The sequence below is a fragment of the Danio aesculapii genome, chromosome 13 (assembly GCF_903798145.1).
Source record: "Danio aesculapii chromosome 13, fDanAes4.1, whole genome shotgun sequence".
Lineage (NCBI taxonomy): Eukaryota > Metazoa > Chordata > Actinopteri > Cypriniformes > Danionidae > Danio > Danio aesculapii.
The window spans coordinates 15469632-15484631 of record NC_079447.1 but is presented as its reverse complement, the minus strand read 5'-3'; the positions used below and the strand labels follow the sequence as shown (position 1 = coordinate 15484631).

Genomic DNA, 15000 nt, shown 5'->3' with positions numbered 1-15000 from the left:
TCAATAATATATCTGCAATGTAATCATTATTTTTTTAATTAAATACAACATTATTAAATGTAAAAAATATATATTTCTATGTATATGATATATTTATATGATAAAAAAATTATCAACCACAAATAGAAACACTAATTAAACTGCATGAAGAGCTCAAATGTAATTTTTGACAATAAAAGAAAATAATTTTATAAAAAAAACAAAACCTCAAAAACCAAAAAAAAATCTGTATTTGTTTAAAATTATTATAATAAAAGATAAATATCAAGCACAAAAAGGAAGATTAATAAATGCTAAGTGCTATTACATTTTATCACTGTAGGAAAATAGTATCTTAATGTAAATAAAAAGAAAAAAATAATAAAATAAAGTTTTATATATGCATATGTGTGTCATTAATTCATTTTCCTTTGGCTTAGTCTCTTTATTCATCAGGGGTCCCCACAGCGAAACGAACCTCCAACTTATCCAGCATATGTTTAACACAGCGGATGCATGTGTGTGTGTACATCCATACACACTCATTCACACATATACACTAAGGCAAATTTAGTTTATTAAATTCACCTATACCGCATGTCTTTGGACTATGAAGGAAACAGGAGCACCCGGAGGAAACCCACACAAGCACAGGCAGAACATGCAAACTCCACACAGAAATGTCAACTGAACCAGCTGGGACTCAAATCAGCAACCTTCTTGCTGTGAGGCAACAGTGCTAACCACTGAGCCGTCATGTCACCATATATGTCTAACAATAAAAAAAAATATTACTAATAATGAAAAAAAATAACTAGAATAAATCCTAAAAAGAATTAAAGAAAAAAAGGACGGAAGAATATATGAATTAGAAAGACGACAAATTAAAATTCACTATGCAACAACTCATCAATTAGAAGTGCTTAAATCATTAATAAATCTGCATTTAAAAAATAATAATAATAAATACAACATTATAAAATGTAAAAAAAATAATTGAATAAAATTTGTAAAACATATATTAACCACAAATAGAATCACTAATTAAAGCAGATAACTCAAATGTCATTTTTTATCAATATTAAAAAGTTATTAAGAATTATTAAGAATTAAAAATGTATAATTGAATTCGTTTTCAAATAAAAAAACTAAATATACTGTAAAATATTTTTTAAAAAAATTAAGTAAATAACAAACATTTAAAAAATTCTTAAAATAGAATAAAATATGCTATAAACAATGAGTCCAGAATTTTATCACTAGATGTCATCAGGGAAATAATGTGAGCCTTTGAAATGACAAGCGATCAAAACAAACAAGCAAAACTCATGCATCTCTTCGCATGTCCCTCATCATCACAACGTCCCTCATGTATCCATACTGACTGTACACTCTCTCATCATTAATTCCTGTCTGCCCTCAGGTGAGGGGTGTTACTGGTCCTGTTCTTGCTGTACAACTATTTAAAAGCAAGCTGCTGTGTAAACACAAAAGGTTTGTGCCTGCTCAGCTGAACAAGCGGCCGGGTGTGATCTTGTGGCTCAGCGCCTGTATCTCAATAAATGTTGCATGAAAACATCATTTGCATGGAGAGATATGTGCAGTTTTCTGTCGGCTCCTATCTCTTCTGTTCAGCTGGGGCCCTGGCTCATTACCGTGTCACATACTCATGTCAACCAACAGGACTAGTTCAAGAATAAAGCATGATGAGCTGGAAATGAGAATAGATCAAGCAAGGACACAGTGTTGAGTTTACCAACAGAATAACTATACTGTGAAAATGCTGAGGCAGCTGCAGTGAATTGTTGAAGGTGGGATTAAACATATAATGTAAACCTTTGGACTTTTGAATTCTTTATTCACTAGCCAGGTTTCCATCATATCTTAAAGTGAATCATTTCAAAGTTCACCAAAAACAAATAAATGCAAATTAGGTGTGTTTCCATCAAGTAGTTAGGGGCCGTTCACACAGATGTGGCTTTTTCTTCCGCAAGCTACTGCTCTATTTTGTTTTCAATGTCCACATCCGATTGACAGTCATGTTTGACCGTCATGCTTGCGTCTTTTGAAGCAACATTATATCATGGCTGAGTAGGCGCTCATTGTGGCTTTGTCTAGAATATCTGAGATATGCAACATAGGCTCATTCTGAAAACATACCCCTATATATATTTCTGAAGATCACAAATTATGTAGCAAGAGGTATGTTTGGCTGCATTTAGAACAAAGTCTTTAAAACAAATGCTACAGGGCGGTATGACGCGGTTCCATTTTGTGCTTACCAACTGACCACTTACTGGTCAATTGATGCTTTTTAAGTATAGGGTATAAGTAAGATGCTTTTTAACTATAGGGTAGGTTTAGGGAAGAAGGAAGAGGGGGGGGGGGGGGGGGTTGTGTTAGTCAGTCAGTCAGTCGACAGCGGCCTCTGGTGGATTTATGAGAACAGCAGGCGCGAATGGCACTCGTGAGAGAAATTTGAGTGGATTCACAAAAACTGCAAAAAAAAAAAGTACCTCCTGCGAAGTATTTGGCACTCTCCAGAAATGTATACAAGGGGACATGTTCATAATGAGCATGGGCTGGAGATATATGATGTATCTTCATGTGCTTATCATAACATATTGTTTTTCTATTTCTAATGGGTCCGTTATTGTCATTATCACATCATGTTCATAATATCACACCGTGTGGACCCCACGCTGTGCTTTTTTTTAACCCAATGCTGAATACTGTGTCAAGTGTTTTAGAACATGGCAGAAATATGAACAGTGTCCTGAGTCATAGCTGGGAACCGCGGACAGCTGCCGACTTGCGGCACCAGTGTGGGTACCCTGATAGAAATCTATGTTTAGAATTCTAAAATGCATGGCACTGTGTGGTGCAGCGCGTCGCCGAGTTGACTATAGTATTGGTAATCTAGTAACCAACAGAAAACAAAGCAAGCATAAAAAAGACAGCATTGCTGTTATGATGGTGTAATGTTCTGATTATTCAGCAAATTTCTTTATGAATTATATTTACAATCTGCCACCAAAGGGAAGAAATTTGCTGACTAATCAAATTTCTTCCATTTGGTGGCAGATTTTAAATACAATTCATTTCAGTGTACTGCGTTTGGTACACTGTGCTTTATTTGGTGATTTATGATTTAAGTAAATTAGATTGATTTGGGGGAAAATACTGGAGAACAGATTAAAAAAATATAATATAATATAATATAATATAATATAATATAATATAATATAATATGATATGATATGATATGATATGATATGATATAATATAATATAATATAATATAATATAATAATTACCATTTTCGACTGTTGTTAACTTCTTTAAAAACATATTTCAAACACTTGTGTTGAAAATGTTGAATTTCATCAAGTCCCTTATTTTCAGTGGGAAGCATAAGTACTATTGAATAAACAATGTTATGCTATTTCTGAGAAAACAACTGAATGAAAAGAGGTGGAAAACCTAAAACACCTGTACCAATATAATTGGAATGTGTAACAGTCAATATGGCGAATCAGCGATCACTATAGGCTGACAAATCTCCGGGGGAGGGGTTCAGACCAGAGGTGTGTTTCTGCAGATTGTGTGTGACTTGAACGTTTTGAAATGAATCTAATGAGGAAGTTCTTGTTTAATTTTATTGCTGATTTCTATTATCAAATTTAATCGTAAGCTTGGCAAGAAATTATCGTGAATTTGCCAGAGAGGTGTTTCAAAGCGGAGTGAAATGACTTCCCTTAAAGGGACTTTTGCTATACATTCAAAGGAGCTGGATGAAGAGTTAATAAGGAGATGTGTAAAATATGACATAACCTAAAATATGATATCTGGTACATCAATGTACATCATCTTTGGTGGTCTATGTCATTATTTGTGAGAATACTGGCTGGGTTTCAATCCACTGGTTGTGTAATAACACGCAGTGTATCTGCCAGTCGATCCAAGTACTAAGATATAGAGTGTGGGCTGAGAATGGCTATGAGTCAGAATGTGTGTAGACGGAGAGAAAGAGAAAAAAATATAGATAAAAGATGGTGGCATGTGAGCCTACGCGCATCTTCAGCTCAGTAATGTATGCAGCGGTGGATGCTAATTTCCTATTTCACTCCCCAGAACAGAAATCTGCGGATTGCCAAAGCTCTCTATTTTTATCCCTCCCCAACATTCTTTTCATTTCCTCCGTGATACCATTACAACAGTGTGATACAGAAAAAAACTCATTCACTCGCTGGCCTCTGGCCTCTCTTATCCCCACAGACTTCATTCGCTCAGGATGCCCACAGCGACAGAGCGGATGCCAGGCCGCTTTGATTGCGTTTCGCAGGTCACGCAAGTGTCATCGAAAAGGGGTCAGATGTATAACAAGGAAAAAAGCATTTGGCCACATCATAGTTCAAAACTACCAGATGCAATCTACAAGGGGCACGAGCACGATCATCACGCAGTAACATGGGCTTTCCTCTCGGTGGATTGTGGGAAGTGATGAGTCAGACCTTTTCCTCTTATAATTTTCTACAGCGGAAGGGTAAAGGGCTTCAGGGTGGCCACTAGAGATGCACATTTTGTTAAGTCTGACAGATAAATTCAGCAGAAAGCACCGGGTGGGAAGAAGGGAATAGGTGGGGTTTCAATTTTGTGCTGTGTCTTGTACATGCAGAGATAGAATGCTGATTCACACCATTTCAACCAACCCATATAAAAACTAACATTTCAGATTATTGAGTAAATAAAACTTGTTTAAAGTTCAAAATCACATATCAGCACTCAGTGATGCACACCCATTTGTTTAATTACATTATTCCATAATTCCTTGATTTTAGAGATGTTGCCAGGTGACTTGGAACAATGATGCTGTCAATGGGCAAGCAGGTGACACATAGGTCAACTAATAAGGACAACCAGATCCAGATACAATTTTGTTGGCTGCTTTCAATCAACATTGCTCTGAAATATTGCCCAGCAACTAGCTTGTCCTATGTATTATCAATGTAGATACTACTGATTACAAAAACATACCCAGTCTAAAAAATATATATTAAGTTACAATTACATATTAACTTGCAATTGCGAGAAGTCTGAAGTGTGAGTTTATATCCTAAAACTTTAAGAAAAAAAAAACTGTCTACTGTGTACTTGCATCAAAAAATAAATACAATGTACTTACTGTGTTCATAATGTATTTGAGAACACTTGTGGTGCTCTTGAGTTAGGATAGGGGTAGGTTTATGGATAGGTTTGGTGGTATGGGTAGAATTAAGGGTGGGTTAAGGTGTAAGGGACGGTCAACAGTGTATTTACAAATGCAGTTACAGAATTCAATTACAGATGTACTTACATACAGGTATTTAATCAAGCATAAGTACACAGTAAATACATGTATTTAAGTACATTATAATGAATTATTAATTTCTGTGTAAGTACATATTAGTTAAGGACACTTAATATAAAGTGGGACCAAAAAACCTTCCAGAAGTGCTTTTTTGGGTGCTTTTTTTTTTTGCAGATCCAAGTTTACAACTCATGACCTAGGCTGGACAGAATCTGCGTACAGTTTTTGCTATTTCTGCATATATACTTATATATGCTGATTTATGTGTAATGAATTTGGGAGTATAGTAACATGAAATAAAATACAAAAAAATAAGGAAATAAAATACTTTTTAACTTGTATTTAGGGTTTACAATTCCAATTAGAAATATGTATGTACAGTTGAGATCAGAATTATTAGCCCCCCTTTTAATTTCTTTTTTAAATATTTCCCATATGATGTTTAACAGAGCAAGGAAATTTTCACAGTGTGTCTGATAATATTTTTTTCTTCTGGAGAAACTCTTATTTGTTTTGTTTCAGCTAGAATAAAAGCAGATTAAAATTTTCTAGAAACCATTTTAAGGTCAAAATTATTAGGCCCTTTAAGCTATATATATTTTTTCCGATAGTCTACAGAACAAACCATCGTTATAATGTAACTTGCCTAATTACCCTAACCTGCCTACTTAACCTAGTGAAGCCTTTAAATGTCTCTTCAAGCTGTATAGAAGCATCTTGAAAATATCTAGTAAAATAATATTTACTGTCATCATGGCAAAGAAAAAATAAATCAGTTATTACATATGAGTTATTAAAACTATTATGTTTATAAGTGTGTCGAAAAAAATCTTCTCCTTGGTAAACAGAAATTGGGGAAAAAAAATAAACGGGGTCTAATAATTCAGAAGGGCTAATAATTCTGACCTCAACCGTATGTATGACCATGTATGACCAGTGTTGGGGAAAATTACTTTAGAAAGTAATGCTTTACAATATTCAGTTACTCTCCAAAAAAAGTAACTAGTTGCTTACTTAGTTATTTTATATGCTAAGTAATGTGTTACATTAGTTGAGTTACTTTTGCGTTACTTTTTCTGACCTGGCTGAGGCTTGATCTCTTTCAGAACTTGCAAGGTTTCTTCCAGGAGCTCTGCAATTAACAACATACTGTATAACTATCATTCATTCAATCATTTTCTTTTGGGCTTAGTCCCTTTAATAATCTGGGGTCGCCACAGCAGAATGAACTGCCAACTTATCCAGCACATGTTTTATGCAGCGGATGCCCTTTCAGTTGCAACCCATCCCTGGAAAACACCACACAAACTCATTCACACATATACACTATGGGCAATTTAGCTCACCAAATTCACCTATAGCACATGTCTTTGGACTTGTGGGGGAAACTGGAGTAACCTGAAGGAAACCCACACGAAAACGGGGAGAACATGCAAACTCCACACAGAAATGCCAACTGACTAAGCCGAGGCTGGAACCAACAACCTTCTTTCTGTGAGGTGAAAGCGCTACCCACTGAGCCACCATGCTGCCCTGTATAATCATTATTTACCTTTAAAAAAAAAAACCATAACATTTTTTAATGTGGAATAATGTTATCTTCTGAGAACTTCCTGACCCCACAGCTATGCCTGCCATATACTAATAAAGTTTAAAGCAATGCGTTTGCTACTTTTGTACTTTTTGTCCTTTTAAATTAACAGTTGGATGTGCCAAAACTTTCTTCAGTTAAACAAAGAGAAAACTGAAGTCATTGCGTTTGGGAACAGAGATGACGTTCTCAAGGTGAATGTGTACCTTAACTGTAAAGGTCAAACAACAAAAAATAAGGTCAAGAATCTTGGTGTGACTCTGGAGTTTCAATAGTCACGAGTTAGTAAATCAGCATACTATCAATTCAAAAACATTACAAGAATCAGATGCTTTGTTTCCAATGAAGACTTCGAGAAACTCATTCATGCTTTTATCAGCAGCAGGGTGGATTACTGTAACGGCCTCCTCACGGGCCTTCCCAAAAAAACAGTCAGACAGTTGCAGCTCATCCAGAACGCTGCGGCCAGGATTCTGACCAGAACCAGAAAATCAGAGCACATCACACCTGTCCCTCAGGTCTTTACACTGGCTCCCAGTTACAGTCAGAATAGATTTTAAAGTATTACTACTTGTCTATAAATCACTAAATAGCCTGGGACCTCAATACGTTACAGATATGCTCACTGAATACAAACCTAATAGATCACTCAGATCTAGGATCACATAAACTAGACATTCCAAATGTGCTATATGAATAAACTTGCCTTGCCTTAAAAAGTAAAATCACTGTCCGTTAATACAATCATCTTTTCCTTTTCTTCCTTGTGTTCAAAATAATGAGAATATTTCCATCACAGAAATGTAAGGCTCTGCAGTCTTCATTTCTGTCTGTTTCAGCATTATCTCATTGCGTGCATGACTTAATTTTAATTCAGCAATTTATTAAAAGTGAATTAACTAAACTAAAGCCTAACTCGCATTACATTTTTTAAAGTAACTCAAACACTATTACTTATTACTTATTTGTTACTTCGAAACGTAATATTATTATGTAACTTATGTTACTTGTAAATTGTTACCCCCAACACTGTGTATGACTACAAGAAGAGCACTCAAGTAAGCATATTTTATAAAAATAGAAGGCAAATAGACTTCAAGAAAAGGGCAGTGTGAACTATTATGACATAAGTTAAAGAAAACCCCACTGAAATTAACTGTCAGATTTAACAGTAGCTTTAATTGACAATAGATAAAAATTTACTCATGCCATGTAATACAGGTTAATTCACCATGTAATTTAAATAATAAAATAATTGTGCAATTTTTGTGACATAAAAATGTATGTTATTAGGCTCATGCAGAATTACAACAGACAAAAATCAAATTTGATGTGAATGAATGGCTACATACAATACTTAACCTATTGGTCTGGAATGTAGAGCTGCTTTATAAAGCCCTTAAAATTGTCTTTAATCATCTTTTAGGAAGGTTAGACTCTTTATAATCACTAAAAGTCACTATACATAGTCACTGTTAGGGTTTGCTGGCACAACCAGCAAAAATGACAACCAATCTTACCGCAGAGTACTTACATTGTAACCAATTACACTGCTAAAAAAGTTGCAGTCATTGCTGTCACTTCCGAATACTTATCCCTAGTAACCAGACGGTGAGACAGTCCTCTGCATTATACAGCTACACGCCATTGTGCCATTCACTACTGTTGAGTGAGCAATAGCATCAGAATGGCTAAGGAGACGCATCAGATTTCCCTGTGAAACTGTGGAGTGACCAAGTGAATACAAATGTGCAAAAATATCACACTAGAACAATCTGTGCTTGAAACGCAGCAGCCATGTATTACGAGTAAGTGATCTGGTCTCTCAACGAGCATAATAATATCAGGAGGGTTTTGGAATGACAGATGAGCATGTGTGTGTGCGCGTGCTTCGCTGTGATTAAAGAGATTGGGCAGAAACCTTTTTTGCACCCCCTGTTCCGCGCATTCATCAGACGGGCCTCGTTTTCCTTTGATGGAAACCTGCAGCCAAAATTTAATGAAACACTTGGAACTTCTTCTTTGGCAGAAGCGATAGGGTCTGTTCTGTCTCCGCAGAGCGAGTCAAAAAATGGGGAGGCAAAGAAAATGGAAAAATCATTGGAAGGGTAAGACACCGTTTAACAGGGAAGAAAGTATGATTCAAGCGGTTACAATGGCTTCAAATCAGTGTGTGATCCTTAATAATTTTCTCTCATGCTGAAGACATCAATGGACAAATACTGCAGGGGAGATCTGGCAGAACAAAACTAGAAAGGCGTGGATATCCAGAGAGCCGCAGCTTCCTCTCATGAGCCACTCTTTCTTTCTATGTGTACAGAAATGAGGAGGATTCGGCAGATTTTGAAGTTTAGCACAATGCTTGCCAAATTAAGGGTGATTTAAGATAAATCATCGCAAACAAGGATGACTAAACTTGTCTGTCTCTTAAAGAGCCCCTATTATGGGTTTTTGAGAATGACCTTCCATGTAGTGTGTAACACAGGTCTAGGTCAAGTGAAATATCCAGCTAATGCTTAAATCTGAAAGTGCACAGTGTTTAAAACTATTGATTCATTTATAAAAGAGTCGACTCAACGAGTGCTTCAAATGAATCGTCTTGATAACGAGTCTTTAGCTGTTTTGCTGTGATGTCGATACAAAACTTAAGCCCCGCCCAATTGTTGCGCATGCAAACCTGGGAAAATTGAAACCTGTGGCTCCGCCCACAAACACTGTAGAAAGAAAGAGAGCAAGACAAACACTGTAGCAGATCCCGGTTGAATCAAGTCATGAAGACGCTGTGCTCAGCTGGATATTATTGGAAGTGTGCTGGTTAGGTTCGGGGGTGAGATGTTTGAATAACACTGTTGAGAACCGGGTACTGTTTACTGTGGTGTTAGTAACTACCGTGAAACTTCGGGCGGCCGCTGCGATCGGATCCTATACCAATGTTGGCAACCTAGGGGTTCACAGACCGTACCAAATTTCTGAGGACCAGGGGGTGGTTTAAATTATGCGAGTTTTCCGGGATAACAAAATGGGTGGGTGGCTGGAGATGGGTCTGAAATAAGGGAGACTCCCAGGAAAAACAGGAGTGTTGGCAGGTATGCTCACACTCACACTATGTACTCTGACTATTTCAATATTGATATGCCGTGCTGGGCATTTCACTCTGTCTTGTGCTGAACGCTGTCGACCAATTGCAACAGGCCGTCATCGGTCCAATCAGCGCAGATTAGCTTCGTGCTAAGGAGGGGTTTGGGAATAAATGAATCACTGCTGGAACTCAAACCAGCAACCTTCTTGCTGTGAGGTGAAAGTGCTAACCACTGAGCCATCGTGCCACCCTTTTAATGTTACATTAGATTTTAAATACAGTATGTACAGTAATACTGTCTGAACTTGTTCTTGTCAAGGCATCCTAAATTTAATGTTTTATGTTTTATGCAATAATTAAAAAACAAGAAAAAAACAACAACGAATAAACAAACAAACAAATAAATAAATAAATGTATTATTCATTCATTTACCTCCAGCTTATTTATCAGGGGTCGCCACAGTGGAATGAACCACCAACTATTCCAGCATATGTTTTACGCAGGAGATGCTCTTCCAGCTGCAACCCAGTAAAGGGAAACATAGATATAAACTCATTTACACACACACACACACATACACTTCGGTCAATTTAGTTCACCCAATTCACGTATATTGCATGTCTTTTTATGTAAACTGCCAGTTTGGATTTAGATTATACCAGTTTTGATAAAGACGGCTGAGAGTACGCTCAGCCCTGAGTAAGAAACAGATTGTACGTTGCGTGTTTGTTCTTTTCAATTGTGGATGCTTTCACAGGTCTGGGGTCAGCTCTGAACAGCCTAGTGGCTTGACATATTGAGATATCGTTCAGAATTGTATGCACATGAAATTTTTCTAAGTCTATTTGTGTTTTAACCAATCAGGTTAAAACACCTATATGTATGACGGAGTTGTAAGAGTATAATTGTTGATGATTTGGGATTGTAAGCAGAGCCTACGAACTCATTTGCGAGTGTTAAAGCTGGCTTCTGCTGATTTTTTTAATTGAAAAAAATAAAAATTTTTAATTGAATCTCTGACTCTTCTTCATCTGACAGACTGGTCATTTTTGGATTCAAACTTTTTAGATATGCCAACAGAGGTGACTATGCTAACCACTGAGCCGCACACACTAATATTTATTATATACAAAATATTATGTTTTGTGTTTTATTTTGATTCAATTTATGCAGTCCTGTTGAGCATGAAAGACTTCTTTTAAAATCTACAGATAATCTTAACATCCACAAACTTGAACAACCTTTTTTTCAGCCAGTCTACAGGTGCCATACATTAAAAGTACCCCAAAATCAGCTTGACCCAAAATCAATGCATTGGCCAAGAAACTGCCTGGAAAGCAGCTAAGCTCATCAGTACTCCAGCAAAGCAGTGGCATGCTTTTAATTGCAAAATTGTATGACCTTCAATGAATTTACAAAATCTACTCATAAAAATGGACTAGTAGAATTCATTGTTTGAAAACTGCTCTATGAATAAGTGATCCTATGCAATGTATCAATCTTTTGAGTTAAGGACAAAATTAAACATTACTAGTGTACAAAAGACGACTACAGCACTAGAGCAAGGTTAGCATGGCCCCATTAGACCCTATAGATAGTAGTCTTGTAGTAGTCAGTTTGTATCGAGGCTACACAATGTAATTGCGCACTGAGGCATGCACCCACTGTCCATTTGCTTTTTTTTAAATCAAGATAAAAGCCATTAAGTTCAGCTGGACAACGGACACTATTGTTCTGTGGCAAAAGTGTCTGCACTACTCCAGATCCCGAAAGTCATTCACTAATAGCTCATCTTGTAAAGTATGCAGTTTCTCCACTCCCTATTATAGTCTGTAAACAATAAGATGCACACACTCATGATTCAACACTTTTATAGCATTAAATAACTAAATAAATGGCAAATATATTAGGTGAACATACAGTTAAAGTCAGAATTATTAGCCCTCCTGAAATATTAGTATACCTCTTGTATATTTTCCCCCTAATTTCTGTTTAATGGAAAGAAGATTTTTTTAACACATTGCAACATGTTTTTTTAACAACATAATAGTTTTAATAAGTAATTTATAATAACTGATTTCTTTTATCTTTGCCATGATGACAGTACATAATGTTTTATTAGATATCTTTCAAGATACTAGTATTCAGCTTGAAGTGCAATTAAAAACTTATTAGGTTAACTAGGCGAGTTTGGATAATCAGGCAACTTACTGTATAACAATGGTTTGTTCTGTAGTTGAAAACCAAAGTGCTTGAGGCTAATAATACTGATCTTTAAATGTTTTTTTTTATTAAAAAATGCTTTTATTCTAGCTGAAATAAAACAAACAAAAGTTTCTCTAAAAGAACAAATATTATAGGAAATACTGTGAAAAATATCTTCCTCGGTTAAACATCATTTGGAAAATATTTGAACAAGAAAAATATAAAAATAAAAATAAAACAAATCACAGTAGGGCTAATAATTTTGACATTAACTGTATATCATTCATTGTTAGGCCCTCATTAACATTAAACATGATAAATAAATGCTGTAGAAATACTGTTCACTGTTGGTTAAGACATTAATTACCTTTAACTAATGGAGCCTTATTCTAAAGTCTTACCTTTTTTGACTCGCATTCCATTTTGTTTATACACACAAAAGCTGATAAAAAAACAGCATAGCACCCTTAATTCTTGTACATTTTCAATTTATTTTAACACTTTAATATAATATAATATAATATAATATAATATAATATAATATAATATAATATAATATAATATAATATAATATAATATAATATAATATAATATTAATAACACTAGAATTAACAAGGCAATCATTTTGATCATTTTAAAATTTAGTAGTTTAATAACTTTGTTCAAATAAAACCCATACCTTGTATAATTATAGTCCCCTAACGTTTCCTAAATGTGTGCATATTTCATTCTTACATTAATTTTTTTATTAAAATTACAAAACACAAAATGTCTAACTTGAAATTCATTGTCCATTACTTGTTCCCTTGCCTTTGAAAATGCATACCTCTGTTGCATATGAACTTTCTGTTAACAAACATATAACTTTCTTATAGCAAAAACATGTCTTTTAAACTTTCCCGCTTCCAAAGTGAGGTAAGCGCCAGTGTGAAGGGTTAAAGGATGTTAACAAAAAATGACTATTTTATAAATTCATTATTTTTAGAATAACAATGACTTCATAAAGCTAAATTCTAAAATCTCGATAGAAAATTCAAATATAAATATGACGTGACCAAAATTAAATTCTGCACAGTCATATATGAACAGATTGACCGCTTTATAGCAGCTATAGATTTCTGATAGTTCCACTGTTATGCCATACACTAATCTATTTTACACTATTTCAGAAAGATGTAAGGCTTAACCTAGTGTGGCTTTTCTTCCAATCCGAAACATCTCTGATATTTCCAGATTTACTGCCATAACCCATTCATTATAGACTAAGCATCTAACAAAAAAGTTATCCAAAACTGCTTGACTTTCAATGAAAAACCTACTTCAAAATAAGTCAACTGAATTACAAAAAGCTACAAAAGAGCGAACATAAAGCCACAGAACAGAAGGCCTGTGAATGACAGCTCTCCCCCAGCGGGTGGGTGGGTCAGTGGGTAGGATACAGTTGGGTTGGTACTGTATATCTCACCGACTGGGCAAACACAGAGGGCGGTTCCGTCTGACTGGCCACGGCAGGTGGAGTTGTGCAGGCAGGGGTTACGCCGCAGCTCACAGGGGTCATAAGGCTGTTCACAGAGGGGCCCGGTGAAGAAGGGCGGGCAGGTGCAGGAAAACTCCCCTGGGGTATCAGACTCCACACAATGTGCCCCGTTCAGGCAGGGCGAGGAAGAACATTCCTTCACATCCTCGCCACAGTCCAGGCCTGTCCATCCTTGAGGACACACACACCTATCAGACAGAGGAGACGTTTGCAGATAAGACTTTTTTTATTGTTTCACTTTGTGTGAGAAAATGTTGTGATCAAAAATGACAAAACAGTTATCATAAAAGTATCATAATTGAGATCTACATGATTTTTACTGCTTAAACTGTTAAGGCTGTGCTGTCTTTAAGGCTGTACCCATTTAATTATACCGTTTTCAACATAAATGTGTCATTAGATACCTCTTGAAACAAAGCATTTTTTAATTTACATTTTTTATTTAACTATTCTTGAAAATGTATGTTTTACATTCAATCACAATTGTGATCTGTGGGATAATGTGCATACTGCAGCCCCGTTTACACTTATATGTTTTAGTTTTGCTTTGGTTGCGCCTTCCGTGCACACTACCCCAGAGTTTTCAAGCCTTGAAAACAGAGTGTTTGGAAATGCTAAAGGGGCTATTTTTATTTTAAAACGCTGCTGCTCTGTGTTAGTGTGGATGGGGGAAAACAGAGACGTCTAAAAACAGAAGCGTGGCTGCAGACATTTGCATATATGATTGTGGCTTTTTCTCAATATTAGGTGAACAAATTTTAATCTTGCACCCTTTCCTTAAGTTCAGACTTCACAAGTTTGATATGGAAAACAAACTCCAGAGGACAAGTAGGGTAAATCAAAGGGAACAGTGTGGGCTACTTTATAACCTCATTCACATCACCCTGGCTACCTTGTTTCACCATCTTAACAATAAAATGAAAACAGGATATAAGGTACTGCCTATTTTCATTTTGATATTAACAACTTCACAGACACTAAAAATGTTGAGGCATCGTGTAGCTATATTTATATGAACATCCTCTTCAGCATGGATATATATATATATATATATATATATATATATATATATATATATATATATATATATATATATATATATATATATATAAATAAATAAATAAATAAAAGAAGCCTATAGCATAACTGCCACTTCATTTGCTTCGAATGCGAAATATGCCCGGTCTCTTTTGCTGAATATCAGTTTTAATAATCAATAATATCCATTATGAAAGTTTAACATACAATAAGTTTATACA

General features: G+C 35.5%; 1 protein-coding gene across 1 annotated transcript in view; it reads right to left on the bottom strand.

Annotated features, from left to right (window-relative positions):
* The window catches only part of eys (eyes shut homolog), a 407203-nt gene that overhangs the window by 250463 nt on the left and 141740 nt on the right, over positions 1–15000 (bottom strand). Inside the window, exon 20 of the mRNA XM_056471602.1 lies at positions 13670–13929. Within this exon, the coding sequence (XP_056327577.1) occupies positions 13670–13929 (260 nt within the window). The remainder of the gene's footprint in view (positions 1–13669; positions 13930–15000) is intronic.